Genomic DNA, 16,982 nt, shown 5'->3' with positions numbered 1-16,982 from the left:
GAAATCTGCTAGGATCCTTTGCAGAAAGCTTATTAGTTGATATAGCTTTCTGAGACTTTAAGAATTTTGATATGGTAGTAGAGCATAAAAAACTCTACATGTATTTAAGAACATTAATTCTTCTATAAAATTGCAGTCAGCACTGCTCATGCCCTATAAATAATTCAGGTGAACATATAAAACAAATTGTTTCTTTATCACTTTTTTCCCCTCTTAAATTAATTTTACTATTGTTCTTACAGCAAACTCTTACTGCAAATAATGAGAAAACTTATTTCTCGCCAAATGACTTAACTGAATCATGACAGACTTAAAATACTGCAGAATAGAATTTTTTAGTTATAAATACAAAATGGTATATTCTTAGATCTGTGGTAAGCCACCACATCATTTAAGTCTCATTTAGGACAGGGAAAAAGCCCAGGAAGATAAAACTCACTTAGCTTTTAATTAAAACAGAGATAACATTCAGATCCAAACATTCTGATTTACATGGGGAAAAAAAAATCCCAAACCAACAGCTACTCCAGGGTTACTACCCTGTAATCAATTTTTGTTTTCTCTATACATACTGATACTAATACATAAATAGAAATACTTTCCAAGTACTTCTGGTGACAAAATTCCTGCAATTTTAGACCATAAGTATGCACAGCCCTATACAGTGCGTTGTGGAGAGCCACTATGCTGTAGTATATTTTTCATGCTCTTGTTTTGCTTATGTCAATTATTTTTTTTCTTCTGGAAACACAGCATAATAAAAAGCAGACTTAACTAACAGTAATGAAGGCTTTGCTATTGCTTTTTACAGTCAGACTGATTGATGGTGAAATGGTCTACATCTGACATGCTCAGGGAACGATCCATGTAGGACTAAAATATCATACTTTAAGAAACATAAACTATAATTGCTTTGTTTTAACACTGAGAATGTAAATTTTAAAATGGAGGCCTTAGAAAGCTTGTACTACTAACAAAGCTTGTACTGCTACAAAACACAAACATTAAACCTTCCATCAAACTGCAGCAAAACATTCCCAAGCAGTATTTCATATTGATAAACAACAAATAAGAACTTCTTAGCTGATAGGAGGAGTTTGATTACAGAATAGGTTTGAAAAGCCAGCTCTACTAATGCATGAAATAACATTTGTGATGAAACTTTGGAAAATCTTAAAAACAAGCATCTTTTTTTAGCCTTCTCTAAAGACAAGATCTGGAACGACAGGTGAGTAGTATCCATCCAGTGCTATACCACAGAATGCAAAAGGACTTGTACACAAGCAACTAAATTACCAAGAAGCCTAACGAAATCCACAATCAAATAGGGTAGGGACTGACTGATGAACACTGGAAAAATGAAACAGCACAAGAGCAGACAAAAGGCTTCAAGCAGAAGCTTGCATTACCACATGACTTGTAATATGTGTACCACATCAAAAATTGAACAATATATGTTAGACAAAAATGGAAATTTTTTCCATCAATCAGGTGGATCTAGGAAATGCCATAACATTGCCACTGTTTTGTCCTTAGATCAATATGAAAGATACATCTAGATGCCTAGTTTTAGAAAAGGCACAAGATTTTTAATTGCTCTTCATAACTCAGATATTCAGCCTGTGCACCACCACAGATCAGTTGGTTACATCATGCAAAATGCAACACCTACGTTCATGAGTGGGGTTCAGAACAACTGTTTTCCCCCCATTTCAAACAGATGGTCTAATGTAAAATACAGGATAGAAAAATAAAATATTAAAAAATAACTATTTGACTTAGAACTTGGGCACACATACATATTCAAAGGATATTAAAGCCATAAAACCCAGAAAAATATTTTCTACTCAGCCCAAAATCCCTGTTTCTGTTAGTGATCTTAAGTCAGATTTAACAGACAAATTACATACAATATCTAACCCAATGATTTACAGCTGAAAACAAGCAATCCACACAGACGTGAAAATGTGGAACTAGAACATAACTTTAAATATAAATACATGTTTTATACCTGTAATGGAATTTTTCTTTCTGAAGAAAACTTCTTTTAAACTTTACAAAGTTTAAACTTTAATCTCCAGCTGAGATAACTTTAAAAAAAATTAATGAACTCAAGAAAACTTTATCAGCACATGTCACATTACTTTCAGGAAAACCTTCCTGTTTTAGAAAAAAAATTAAATTTGAGCTGTCAAATAATCAGCTAGTGTACCTTAGAGGGTAGTTTTAAGAATAAACTGATATAGTTTTAAAGATGGAATTTTAAACTGAAATGTTAACTGACTCCTAGCGATAGCATTAAACACTCAGTACAATAGAAAGCAAGTTTTCTTTTCCTTATAGAAAAAGCTCTTTATATGAAGACTTGATGCCTTACCTCTAGGTCACAGCTGTATTCTGTGCCATCCAGAAGCATCACCTTACACTGCACAGTTTTGATTTTCTTTGGAGACTTCTGAGGAATGTTATCTGTTTTAATTTCAGCTGTCTGCACTTCTTTTGTCTCCCTTTTTTCTTTTTCTTCTTGTTTTTCTTCCTTTTTCTCTGCATCTTCCTCTACTTCTGTTTCTTTACCATCTTCTTTGGGAGGCTATATAAAATACAGTTAAACTCAGGATTTTTAACTTGTTCATTCCTTTTATAAGCTACTAATAAAGAAGACTTTAAACTTCCATTAAAGTTATGCACATACTGGAAGCACAATAACCAGCATAAGCATTAAGGTCTTCTTTTAGGGACCAGATATTCTTGCTCTCAGACCACAGAACGTGTCTTTTTTTCCCTTTCCTTGAAATGAGGTTTGTGTTTTTTAATATGTGTTATTGGCTTTCTTCCTAAGAGAAATGAATTTATTAAGAAGCTCCAGGAATTATACTAAACAAAAGCCCAGTGTTTATGAAAGCCAAGTGATACAGAATCACAGAATGCTTGTGGCTGGAAGGGATCTCTTGAGATCTAGTCCAATGACCCTAGGCCCACACAGGGTAGTTTACCCAGGACCATATCCCTTTTGGGTTTTGGATATCTTCATAGGGGAAGACTCCATAATATCTCTGGTCAACCTGTTTCAATGTCTGGCTCACTCCTTTACCACCCTAGGAGGCCTGTCATCTGCACCCCCACCACCTAGCTACATTCCTTACCAAGGAAAGGTCCTATCACCATCAGAGAAAAAAAGATTTTCTTGTGATTAGAAATGTAATTTCACGGGTTTAATTTGGGTCCGTTGCCTTCTGTCATCTAACTGCATACCACTGAGGAGGGTCTGGCTCTGCATTCCCTCCATTCAGGTATTAATACACACCAATAAGATTCCCCTTCCTCTTTCTCTTCCCCAGGCCGACCAGTGCCAACTGTCTCAGCTCCTCCTCATACAAAACATTCTCTATGTGCCTTCACCAGCCTAGAATATGAAGTTTGAATGTTAAGAACTGGCATGCAACTTCACAAAAAGCAGGACTGGAGCCTAGCAACTGGAATAGCTGTCATTTTTTCCCTAATATGATCCCAATAAGTTACATAATTCATGCATCAGGTTGCATTAAAATTACTCCCAAGTATCTATAAGCCTTCCCACACGTACCTGTGTTTCAGCACTACTAACAGAGTGTTTTTCCTTGTCGTCTGCTTTAGCATTCTGCCGGTTTTCAGCTGCTCCTTCCAAGCTCTTTCTTGACTGAGCCACCCCCTCTGGTGTCTGGCTTTCACTTTCTCCAACTACTTGCTCTTCCCCTGTGGCCCTTTTCTTGGGCTCATCTTTGGCCTCTGCCAAGGTGTATGACTTTTGTTTCTTAAGCCAAGGGGGAATGAAACGAGAAATACCCTTGCTTTCAGGTGAAGATTTTTCCTTCTTCTGTCTACTTGGACTACTTTGGCTAGTTGGTGCTGGAACAGAAGAATCTTGAGCTTCTCCAGAGGATGTTTCCCTAGACTTCTGATTTCCTGGAGTCTCTGATGCTTCTTCAGGCTTGTCCTTGGCTTTGTCTGGTCCCAGCTGCTCAGAATCTTTCTTTACTTCGGTCTCTGAACCAACTTCAGTTGTCATTATCACAACTGACACTAAAAGAAGCAACAATAAAAATAGTTTTGTTATGTAGCATTACTACTTTTACTGACTAATTATTTGCAGTAATTTGTAGTAATTTAGAAACTCTTGTAGATTATTAAACTTATTAGGGTTAAAGAAATACTCCTTTTCAAATTTTCAGTTGACAGGTAAGGCCAGTAAGCTAAAACTTAGTGCTCTGCAGATAAAAGATCTAGAGTTTCCTTCTCTTTAAAGGAAGGAAAGATAAAGGATAAAATTTTAAGTGTGCTCTCTGAAAGGCATTTATTATAAGCTACTCCTAATGTTATTGGCCAAGATTATTTCAGAAGTAACTTCAGTTCTCTTTCTACTGAGCACCTTGGTAGACCCAGAAAATGAATTTTCAGAAGAGTATCCACCTTCTGTAGTAAAACTGGTAGGTATAACCCCCTTAATATTTGGTGACACCAATTAAAAATAAATTATTGGAAGTGAAAGAGCAAGATTACCAAAGAATAGGACAAAAGGATGGTGAGCATGATACTGAATATAAAAAATCTGGAATTTTTAAATTACTAATAGTGCTGGGGAACATATATTTTTAACTAAGGTAAGATTAAGTTCTTAATAAGAAGTTCATACCAATCAACATAAAATCATATACTCTTATACTCTCATCACTTCTGCTCACCCTTCCTTCAGTGAAATTAAAGACAAATTGTAATACTGTAACAACAGGATATGCAATAATAACCTTTAATCTTGCCATTATTGGTATTGATTGAAAGAAATATTAACTAGAATATACAAATGTTGTTACCTGTGTGGCACTGTATTTTGCTGCATTGCTTTAAAAGTATAGTATAACTGCTTTTTTCCAATTTATTGAAGTGAGCCAACAAAAATAAGCACACAAGGGTCCAACAAAAGTTTATAATGGTTAGATTTCATTATTCATCATTGGTATTTGCTTTCAATCTTCTGAAAACAATTAATTTTAAATTGATGGTTGTTTTTTCTGGCCTAAAGTTTAGCAGGTTAGTGACAATCACATTTCTATCTTTATAACATGAGAACCCTCTCCGTTATAATTGATTATCATCACTGCATGCCTTTAGAGGCCAGAGGCTCTTGGTTCAGGACTCTTGCTGAACTCAACAGCTCCCATCCCCACCCCTGCCCAAAAAGAGTCAAGTAGGTCATCTAGCTCAGGTTGATGCAATTAACTTGCATAGCACTTCAAACTGCACTTGAAGCCAATTGAGAACTAGTTTAGATCACAAGGTAGCAGCAAGACTTTGCCTCCAGGTTTCCAAAGAACATCCACAGGCAGTCAGAAATAATTAAACTAAGCCATTCCCTAGGATAATGAAAAAAAAAAAAAAAAAAAAGGAAGTTAACAGAGGCCTAAATATACAATAGAAGCCATTCTGGCCAAAGAGATGAACAATACTGAGCCAAAGGAAACACCATCTTGACAGTTATCTTACTCTTTAAGAAGCCCCAGACATAGGAGCCTTGAACTACCTACAGGCAAATTCACATTAAGCATCTTGGGACCAAAGTAGCTACATGGGTGTGTGGGGGTTTTTGTTCATCATTTAACATTTCACAATCTAAAACCAAAGCATTCCCCAATGGGGAATTAAATTAAAAGTTAGTAGCTTTACTGCTACACTAGAGACTTCTGAATACATTTCAAACTTAAATATTACAGTTACATAGCCATTTATACCACTTTTTACAAAACCCATCAAGTTTCAATACTACTAATAAAGCTTGTTGTGATAAAGTATTAAACATGAAAGTACTACTTATCTCAGAGGTAAGAGGCCTCTGAAAGGCAGGTTTCATTTGACTGTTGAGATTAAAGAATTTGCTATTTAAAGCCACATATTAGTATGCTAGTTTTAGTAAGCTACTACTAATCAAATTCCATTTTGCTATCACCTTTGTATCTTCCACAGACATGCTCCTCTTCTTTCTGAATGGTAGGTATCTTATTAACATAATAATGTAAAACTTTATTATCAAAATGAAAAATGAACAATATCTAGAAAACCAAACTCAACTTTCCCTGAGAAAAATCAAAACTTCTGCTGATCAGAGAGTATCAATCCACACTGCTTAATAAATTCATAAGGGAGGTTTCATAATTAACAGAGATGGTGGTGATGTTTTTTCTCATACATATCTAAGGAAGAACCTATTTTTTCTCAGAAACTAGCTAAAACAATTTTGTAAGACTTGATATACAAATCTTCAAAGAAGTTAGAAGGAAGCCACTATATTTCCTGTACTTTTAAAAAAATTTTTCAAAATACGCAGAAATGCATGAAGTACATGCAGAAACTAATAAAAAAATCATTATATAACACTCTCAAAATTAATATCACTCTTTGATTATACAGTCAGAAAGGAGACATCTCCAGAAAATTCCTTAGAACTAAGTAAAATAAGTCACCCTGTAAACACATCTCTATGATATTGTTCTAACAATAAAAGAAACTGAGGATACCAAGTCACACATCTTAACTGATTAAATTTAGACAGAATAGCAGGGGGTGGTACAAACTCACTCAATGCAAAACAAGAAAGGTTTTGCACCTCCACATGTCCAGGTTTTCATAATCAAAGTTATAGTTACAAGGAGAACTTGGCTTTTTACCACAGAAGCAAGGGAAACTTGTTACAGCCCCCATCTGAAGAGGTCTGTCCATGTTCACTTAATACCTTTATTTGATGCCCACAGCAGCAGGAATTTCTTTCATGAGCTCAATTTCCTATAAGCTTGTAACTTCAGAGCTTTTCAGGGTGGGATGGGGAGAGGGAGAGAAGAGGAATAGAGAGGAGAACCCTACAAAAGGAAGCACACCTCTCTGCTGAGCCTATATATTTCTTTACACTCCCAGTAGTCTCTGAACTAACCGTGAAGAGGTGGATGAGTTAACTAAACAAGAGCACTGACCAAGAGTGTAAGTTATAGTCTTCCCAAAATACCTACCTTCTCTACCACATTAGCTTGATATATTTCTTTTTTCCAGAGTTACATACTGGTACAAGAATTAGCTATACCTCGAGAAACACAAAATTGGGTCTCACACTCCCTCAGTGCTCTGTCAGATCCTCCAGTTTTGTATTTCACAGAAAAAACAGATAGGGAGGGAAAAAACACTGGAGTTCTGCCATCAGCCTACTCTTGCAGTTTGTAAAGCCTCTGATGTTACCTCCACTGTAGCCAAGCAATAAAAAACCAGATTTTCTGGAAGTGGCTTTTTCCTGATTCTCTCCTGCCGTGATAGGGAAGACTTCACATGATCTCACACAGCTCTGGCCTAACAGCCAACAGTGTGCCAGTAAGCAAATGGAAACAAGCAGCAGACAGCATCTGTCTCAGAAGTGATATTGGGAAGAAATAAATCAAATCAGATGGCAAATTTAGAGTTCTCAACTTCAACTGTATGTTTTCTTGCTTTCCTATCTCCAAGTAAACTCTCATTCATTCTTACTACATAGCATGAGCACATTACATAATTTTGACCCTATAATCTTTCATAAGCTCTGTAACAACTGCAGCAGGATAGGAGTCTCCTTATCTCACCTTTTTGTATTGCAAGGTAACATTGAATCTGTGTTTCGTTTTGAATTGAGAAAGGAGAATAAGAATCTTGCAGCAAGAGTAGACAAAAGAGAAGGAATCTCAGGGTGATGCTCAAATAAAGGATTACCAATGTCTGAACAGAAAAAAGAAAAATCTTGGTAGATTTTGCAATTGACATTAAACCCATGCACATTAAATGACAAGTGGTAACAGCTGTATTTTTTGTAATCCTCCAGAAAACTTGGCTCATGCAGACTGAATGACTACCTAAACTGCAAGGATCAAGGTGGGGGTGGGATTGCAAAAAGTACTGTAAAACACTTTGCAGTTTCTGAAGAGCAGGTGAGTTTGTTAAAACAGATCCCACTTTTGCAGGAAACAGACGATCTGCCCCATTTATAACTCTACCAACTTCCCCAAGCAAGAGTCCTGACCAAGAAGCAACTGAAGACAACAGATATTCTCACTCGTCTCCATTCAGCCCTTCCCCTCTCTTTTTATTGCACTGAGAAGAAACTTAGTGCTGGCCAGAGTTCACAGCTGAAAGCAGAAGAGGATGCCACATTGTTCCCTTGCACTCTTTCCTCTCAAGTGTATACATTGGTCAGCTGGTTTGATGCCTTTCTTCCAGTTTATAGCATAAACTCTTGAAATGTAGTTTTCTGACCAAGAGGATTCCTGCCACCATAGATAAACTAGAAACAGAAGACATATCATGTATAACATGGAGTTTAAAAAAAAAGGAAAAAAGAAAGAGAGGGAAAGAAAAAAGTATAGCTCAAAGATCACAGACAACTTTAAAACCAACTGCAGTGAAATGAAGTTTTCTATGGTGATGCATGTTTTAATTCACTGCTTCTGTTACAGTATTTCTTATTTAACAGCACAGAGGAACAAATCCAAATACTTTTTCCATACATTCCTGGATCTCATTTAACTTATTTTCTGAATATATAAAAGTAGAAAAAGGCAGTCCTAAATTTGTTTCTTCTTTTTTCAGTTTGTCATTCATAGCAAATTCAAGAAATAAAAGTCTCTTTGATAGTTTTATCTTCATCAGTCGACTGGGATTCGCAGAGAAACCATCATGTCATAGAAGCAAAAGGAAAAAAATCAACCTACTTCTACAGAAATAAATTACAGCTCAGTGCACTAAAAGACAATGTGTGTCTCTGCAAGTCATGTAATTTTCTGGCTCACCAAAGTATTAATAATTTATTTTTTAAATTGCTACCTTCATAAATATTCCAAATATTTATCTCATATTGGCTACACATAAAAAATCCAAAAAGATATCAAAGAAAATTTCTAACATCTGAAAAAATATACATGAAAACCTGAAACAAGGTCATGTGTATTTCAACTGCCTACAACAAAGCAAAAAAGCTCCCAAATAAAGTTGCTTATTTCTTGTCATATTATTGATCTGAAGCTCAGAAGAAGCCTGATCTGCATTTCACAGTTGGTTAGGACACATCATTCATGCTTGCTGCTTTCAACATGTAAGATTTGTTGATATAAAAGCTCTAAAGAAGTAAAATCCTAGCTGGAGCAGTTATTCATATTTTAGAGTGTAAAAGAATCTGGTTTAAACAGGAGGTAATATCTGAGGAACTTGGTGCTACAACTAGATTTTTACAAAAACATAAATCAGTTATTTTTTGTAGAGTACAATAATTTATATTTCAAATGTGGCTGAAAGTAGTAACTAAAGAACCTTATTTCAGATTTCTGCTAAATTTTAAAACTTATATTTTATCATTGGTATGTAAAAAAGAAAACTCATGGTATACCATGATGCTGTGTAGCATCCTTTTGCTGAAGGTGCCAATATAACCTGCATACATTCTATTAGCAGACAAAGCAAAAAGTGAATCCAATTTCTCCTTTTAGTCATTATTTAAACGGATTACTACAATTGAAAAGACATGGAGTGCTCTGAACACCAAGGAATGAATTCTACTGAAGAATAAAGTTTTCAATTTTGAGATCCTTAAGAAAGCAAAAACATCTCTGAAGTTGGCTAAGATCAATTCGCAACATTTACATCATACAGCTCCCAATTAAATATTGTTCTGTCATCAAATACCAACACAAAAAAGCCCCAGTTCTCCCATAGGAACTTGCATCCTCCTCTATATATATATAAAGATACAGAAGTGTTTATACATACACACTTTGAAAGCTGAATCTAATAATTTGGATTACATTCTTTTTTCAGCACATTCCTAAAACAAAATAGATCAGACAAAAGTCAAAGATGAAGTTTAGCAAAATACTGAGTATGATAAAAAAGTTATAACAGAAAAAACAAGAGGAAATGGGTACATGTTTTATACATACAAAATCCAATCACCTATTTTTAAATGATTAATCAAAGATGATATCTATCAATTGAACCCAAACCTAAGTATTTACACACTGAGCGTGACAAGGACTGATCCAGTTTGCTCCTCCCCGGATGATCACTGCATAAAAATCAAGGTTAACTGCAGAGGCTGAAGAGACAGACTGCAGACTCGGCTTTTTTGTGAGTCTCTGCAGTAGCCACAGGGCATAAGCCTGTCAGAGTCCATTGGTTTCCCAGGCTGTGACAAGACCACCAGAGCTGGGGCCTGGACAGATCTCATGCTTTCATGGCTCTTCATTGCATTGAAAAACAGACTACCAAGAATAATCCTATGCTACATATAGCCAAAAAAAAAAAAGCCCCGAATTCCTTCTTTTAAAGCTTCCCAGTTCATGGAGAAACCTTAACCAATAATTCAGGTTGAGTAGATGACTAAATCTGTATTGATTCAGACTTTTGCCTTTGTAATAATATCTCCTAGTAAAAATTTTTCCCAAATCTAAGCCCATAAAAGAATTGCCCTTTCTCCTCATGATTCTGCTTCAGCTTCCTCTAAACTGGGAGCTTATTCTCAAGGAGGTAGCCAGGTAAGCAAACTGACATTGCCAGTCTGTGTATTGGTCAGCAGATGGTGCCATAATAGTTCTGAAAGTCAGTAGCACATTTCAAAGGTCAAACTTTAAACAGCAACAATACTCCAAGTGTAATTCCCAAATTATGACAAGTAATAGAATGCTTTCATAGAAGTATTAACATAACATATTTTAATAAACATAACTTCAGAGCCAGACAGAGAATCATGGCTTCATAACAATACAAATTAGTTACATGTGTACACCTAAATACATACACATACGTAAAATCTAAGCTAATCTCCAAGAGTAGAAATGGCACACAATGGTGTCCTCCCAAAGGATCCTCTGTCTATTAAATCTAGTTTCCAGGGAATTACAGGCATGTCCTAGTGGCTAGAAGCCCCTGAGCTAATAGAAGCTATACTCATAAGCATCCTTTTATCTAGATAACAAGGTCAATATTCAAAATAACAGGCATCTTATTAGCCTTCACATTTATATCCATGCCATCATACACTTGAAAATTTGCAAACGTGCAATATTTCCATCCCAAACACATTCTTATCCTTATTTAAATATTGAGGTTTCTAGAACTCATTTTTATACTGTGAGAAAATTATTGTAGTTGTATAACCATTCCTTGCAATACACAGAATACAGAGGACTCACCACAAAAACACTGGTGAGTTCCTACATAGGATGGTGAGGATTCATAAGGTAGTTCTGAAACAACAATGTAAGACAAGTACTAGTGTATTCTGAAGATTGCTGTGAAGACAAAGAAAAAAATCTAGGCCCTAGACAGCAAATTAAATGTGACAGAAAAAACTACTTCTGTCTAAAATTGCAAAGTGAGTATCTGCAGTTTAGATAGAATATTTTCACAATAAAATTATTATGCCGACAAATTTCTGTTAAGTAACTCTAGGGAAAGTCACCTCAACTCTTTGTAAACTCAAATTACATCCTGGAACATAACTATTTCTCAAAATCCTTTTTCCTGTTAAAGCAGCACAACACATACCTATTACTTATCACCCAAGTGCCCCAACTTTTCATAGAACACCTGCTGCAGGCCATCTCCATTTTGGCTGCTGAATAACTTGGTTACTGCAACCCATATAAAACTTTAAAGGTTTAGTTTTAATGGATAAGTCAGTTGAAGGAACACTCCAGAAAGAATAGATCATACTACAAGACATGAAAACCAGTAAGAATTCTTTAAAAGCTATTTTGTTAAAATTTATCTCCTGACACTCTGCAGCAGTCTAAAAATGTGTAATAAAACATAGAAAATAATATTGGAAAGTGCTGCTTTCTAAACTAAATGAAATTCATTGAAAGCTGCATCAGCTTTGTAACAGCACCTGTAGAACATGTAAAGTTCAACCCCAAGGCTTTCAAGATAATCACAGCATAAATACTTTTCAAGTGCTACAAGCAGGCAAGTTGCAATGCCCACATTGGAATTTGAGATTACATTTAAGCAAATATACATCCTGCAGCTCTCTTTGGGCTATCTCTGCCATTTCCAGAGATAACAGAAATCTGTTCCTTCTAGATTTTCAATCTACAAATATGCTGCTATATCCAGGCAAAAAATAAGTCTCAAACAGCAAAGTAATTTAAATCAAGAAATTTGTCTTTGCCAGAATACATATGAACAAATATAATCTGTTTATCAAGATAGCTTTGTGCTCTTCCCCAGCGCTGAAAAAAATGTTGTAATCTGATGAGAATCCAACAGTCGTTTTGAAAAGCTGTATTGAACAAGTAACCCCACCCAGGCCCTGACACTGCTAGAGAAGGACATGCTCAAGTGGAAAAACGGGATTTAGTTCCAAATTCATTCCAGCAGACAGAAAATGAACATGGGTCAAGAGACAGCTCTGTTTTCCTGTTATCTGTCCAAGAAATTAAGAACAACACAGTTTTTGAGAAAAATCTCTGCCCTATTTTCAAAATCAACTTTGCAAGTTTACAGTGGGTTTTGGCTGTTCACATTAACCTCATGATAACCACAATTTTAGAGATTAAAACCAGCAGTGAGTATTCGTTTCTTCTGAGAAATGCTGTCCCTCCAATCTCCATTCCTATCCTTCCATTCTATCCCACCTTGCCAAATGGCTGTTTCTGTAACAGTCACACAATTTCACTGAAGCACAGGCAAGCATTTAATTTTTTCCAGTTCTTAATAAAGAAGCTGGGGGGGGTGGGGGCGGACAATGACAACCCCATTTAGGTTCTGTAAATTATTTGCCTTGTTCTGACTCAGAGGTGATTAATTTGTAGATGCCACAATAAAAAATTCCATTTCCAACTATCATTCTTTCTATCTACAATGTATCGGCACGATTAAAAACAGGTTCTTTTCATACTGACAACATTAAGTTCACTCTTGCATGCAATATGCTTCCAAGGCACTTACAATAACATAGTTAATCAAAGCACTTGCCAACTTGGTGAAAAATAATGTACTAGTACCTGAGAATTTTTTGTACTGCAAACTGGAAGGCCCTAGCATAATAAAGTTCCTGAATGGTGGAATTCCAGCTACACATCATTGTTTTGACAAGTATCCATTTCCTCTTCAGTGGAAGTCGTATAGAGAATTATTACCCTCTCACATGTTCAGGAAGTGTACAACAGCATGCAAAAAGAGAAATCTCTGCAATACCAAGATTCAATGTCAGGAAAAAAAAAAAAAGAGAAGCAACTAGTCTGTGCATTCAGTAGTGACAGACCAGTACATGCACATTCAAAAGTAATTTTCATAAACAGATACAACCATTAAATCTTTTTCGTAAGCGCATCAAGGCTGAATGTCATTCAGATGTGGACACTACTGAGATCACATTCAAAATGCCTGCTAGCTTTTTATTTCAGCTCATCCAGCTTAGGAACAACAGCCAAAAACCAACTGACAAATGCATTAAGACAGTTTGTTCTGTCATGTACAAGACTAGAGTTCAAATGACTAACGTTTACAAAGCTTTAAGGGTCTAAACATAACCACAAAAGTGACTTTTTTGGCAGCAACATCAGTTCTATATTTTCACTTTAAAGAGCATTTCATTTTTGCTATTGACAAATACAAGCGCCACAGAGGGCACAGTTCTCTTAGGCAAGCCACTTGAACAATACTGGAAGATGTTTGCCATTACTGAGGGAAACAGAGTTGCAAAAAGTGACAATAAAATTATAAAGCCTTTTATGAAGGTGACAGGAGAATCTTCTCCTGCCACTATTTTTTTTTAATGTCTGTTTTCCTAAATCAGTATTCAAGTTGAAATACAGAAACTGATACTGCCACAATTTCCACCAATAATAAATTCAGTTTCAAGTACTTGATTAAATGACATTCCTGGAAATTAATCTTAAACAAGCTTAGTCCAAATTCCAAATAAGTGCAATGTCTCAAGTTATATGGTTAAGTATTTTTGGACCTCTGCAGAAAAGTTGCAGCTGCGTCTTTGCTGGGTAAGTTGTTACCAGTACATGAATCCTCTGTTGGAAGGACCTGCAGAGATCTTAATTCACATGCAAGTAAGCAAACCAAGGTTACTAATTGTATAACATATTTTATGAAAAAAAAAAATCCCAAACCAAACCAAAACCAACTACCCCAAATTAAAAATAACATAGTTTAAACCAGGATAGTTCTCAGCTCCTGCTGCAATGAACAAAAGCTATTCCATATTCCCTGACTGTTCTCCCACATTCCCCAAACCTCAGAGGTTAGTCACCTGAGAGGTTGTGTTTTGGTATTTTAGTTTTTATGTCTGCAGCTAGCACAAGCTAACTGAGTCTTTCATGTGCTACTGGAACAGAAGTATTCCCTTGAAAAAGCAGAACCAATTTGCTCAGTATTTCCCACCTACTCAAAATAATTATAATGCACCTCAAATAATATATGTAAAGCACAACACTGCAAACTATTTCCTACATACTTATGTTTACTGAATATATAAGAAGTACTGAAACTAGAGATAATACTGCTCTTCTAAAAAGTATGCATCTACTGCTCCTGTGGGAGTTAACTCTGCCAATCCCAAGCAACAAAAAGCAGTGGAGATGCTTCTTAGCTGAGCAAATAAAACCGGCAGCCAAAACTTCATCACTCCCATGGGCTCTTCTGAATGCTGGTACTTGATTAGAAGAGTGAAAGCATGAGCAGCTTTCTAAAAGTTTCCTACTTTTCATGGCAGTGGCTTTACAACTAGTGCAACCCTGCAACCACTGCAACATCTCTGGGTGAGACAAAGGGAAAGAAGCCTAGCTCATTTCTGAATCTAGAGGTCAGAAACAAGTCTAACAGAGGAAAAAAGGCAAAAGGTAATGCTAATAATGCTGGTTTTGTGCCTGGACTTAAGCACTTAACATGTTTATTAGTCATCTAAGTGCTTTAGCTTTTTTGTGCTTTTTGGAAGGACATTCCCAGCATGAAAGATTGTAATATAAAACAGATAACAGGATATGCATGAAAGTCCCAAGGGAGTAACTATTTAAACAAAGTTTTCTTTGGAGAGTTAGGGAATGACAATAGATAAGAAAGATTTAAAAGAATAATTCATTTGTGAACACCAAGAACAAGGTGGGGAGGGGTATTTAGAACTGTCCTGTAGAAAGGAAAAATGTATGTTGACCTGCCAAACCACGAATTTAATTACACTCCCATAAAAATATAAGAATATACATCACAAACTGCAGTTTACCAAAGCAGCCTCACCCATTGCAGAAAAGCCTTTTAATAACCACATACAAATAGGGATAGTGTGTTATCACAGTAAGCTTTCAGGCCAAGTAGAAGCTTTATTCTGCTTTCTCAGGCTGTACTTTCAGTTCTCATTCTGTACATGCAGAAAAGTTTCAAAGCTTTGAAACAGTCCTAAGCAAACACAAATCCAAGTTGACAATAACTTACCATCTTACAATTTTATTAACACACACAGAGCACGATATTATGAACTCCACACTGAAAAGAGTGACACTTCCAGTCTGCATTGGCTTAGGGGTTCCTTGCTTCTTTTTGGGCTCATCAGTTTACATGCTGACTGAAGAAGTGCTTGAAAGACCCTGCTTGAAAGACCCCGCTGTTCTCTATGAGTATGCTTCTTATGCATTTAAATTCAAGATCATGTTTCAGCTCACAGTCGTCGATTTCCCTCATCCTATCTAGATTTTTAAAATCCTAAGTACTCTGAAATATAAAGCAATGGGAAAGTGAAAATTGGTAGAAGTGTACAGATAGAAGTAATTTTAGTATTTTTCTTGACCATGGTATACTGGTTAACAACTGGGGTTTTTTGCAAGACCATATTCCTGTGTGGAAGCAACAGAGAGCATATATCAACAAAAAGTCCTGTTTAAAATGACATAATATTCTTTCAGAAATCAAGAGTACTTGATTAGTTCTCAAAGGAACTGATCAAGAACTGGAGCTCTGGTCTGGATGAAGTCTGAGGTGCGCTAGTCTCAGAATTCTGCCTAAACATAAGAACCTCAACAAAACTGTGCAAAAACTTCTAGCACTTAGAAAATGTGTGTATCTGGCTCTGTGTTAAGATGGGAGAAATACATCCATGTGACAGACTTGAGTTTTAGGAGACAGTATGAATACCAAGCAAATTAACATTTAATAAATATACTAACAAGTGGATACAAAAACTCACTAAAAGGGAAGGACTGATGCTATAGCTCTCAACTCTTTCTTGCTCTCTTTCTTTTATGAAGACAGAACTTGGAAAAAGCAAGCTAGCAAAGGAACAAAGTAGACATCACTGGAGAGAAAGTCAGGAGCAAAAAAAAAAGAATGGGGTGGGGGAGGGAAGGAAAAAACAGGAAACAGACGCTGAAGACAAAACAGGAAAGAAGGTCATGATTTGTCTAATAGCCAAAAAGCTGCAGTGAGGCCAGAGAGGGGGACAGGGTGGGAAGACACCAGAATTCCACTACAGGCTAAGTTATATCATAGATGTTACTGGTCAGTCCACAAGATCACCAAGCATTAGTCCTCCAAGTGCTAGGCTGCAAGAGATCCAGCATCTACATACACATCACTTTGAAGACTCTTCCAGTAGCTTCTTCATTTTTATACATTCATTTAGTGACAAGTCTCAAGACTTGCTCCTCTGTTGCAAGATTTAAACAAGAGTACTCCTTCCTTTGCACTTATAATTATTTCATGTATTTATTCTTAAGCAGCAAATGCTTGCTTTGTATTGCTTAATGAACGAAGTGAAAAGTTGCACTTCCCGGAAAAACTGTGTTACTGTATCTCCAAATCCATAAAATGACAGAATTCAGATTAGTTCACTTCTGTTTTTCTGGCTTATCTACACATCCTAAAGTTCCATTCAACACCAAGATCAGAGGCACACTACCTCAACAATTCAGCTCCATCTTTGACTCACTAGTTCCTACAGAGTA

At 36.1% G+C, this 16,982-nt stretch overlaps 1 protein-coding gene across 6 annotated transcripts in view; it reads right to left on the bottom strand.

Moving 5' to 3' along the window:
* The window catches only part of EPB41L2 (erythrocyte membrane protein band 4.1 like 2), a 108,530-nt gene that overhangs the window by 56,616 nt on the left and 34,932 nt on the right, over positions 1 to 16,982 (bottom strand). For all 6 annotated transcript variants that reach the window (XM_082303252.1, XM_082303256.1, XM_082303254.1 and 3 more), the window contains exons 3-4: positions 3,584 to 4,059; positions 2,378 to 2,590 (exon numbers count right to left, since the gene is read on the bottom strand). In XM_082303252.1, the coding sequence (XP_082159378.1) occupies positions 2,378 to 2,590; positions 3,584 to 4,045 (675 nt within the window). In that variant the 5' untranslated portion in view covers positions 4,046 to 4,059. The remainder of the gene's footprint in view (positions 1 to 2,377; positions 2,591 to 3,583; positions 4,060 to 16,982) is intronic.

This window comes from Coloeus monedula, assembly GCF_965178545.1.
Source record: "Coloeus monedula genome assembly, chromosome: 2".
Taxonomy (NCBI): Eukaryota; Metazoa; Chordata; class Aves; order Passeriformes; family Corvidae; genus Coloeus; species Coloeus monedula.
This window is presented reverse-complemented; position numbering and strand designations above follow the sequence as displayed.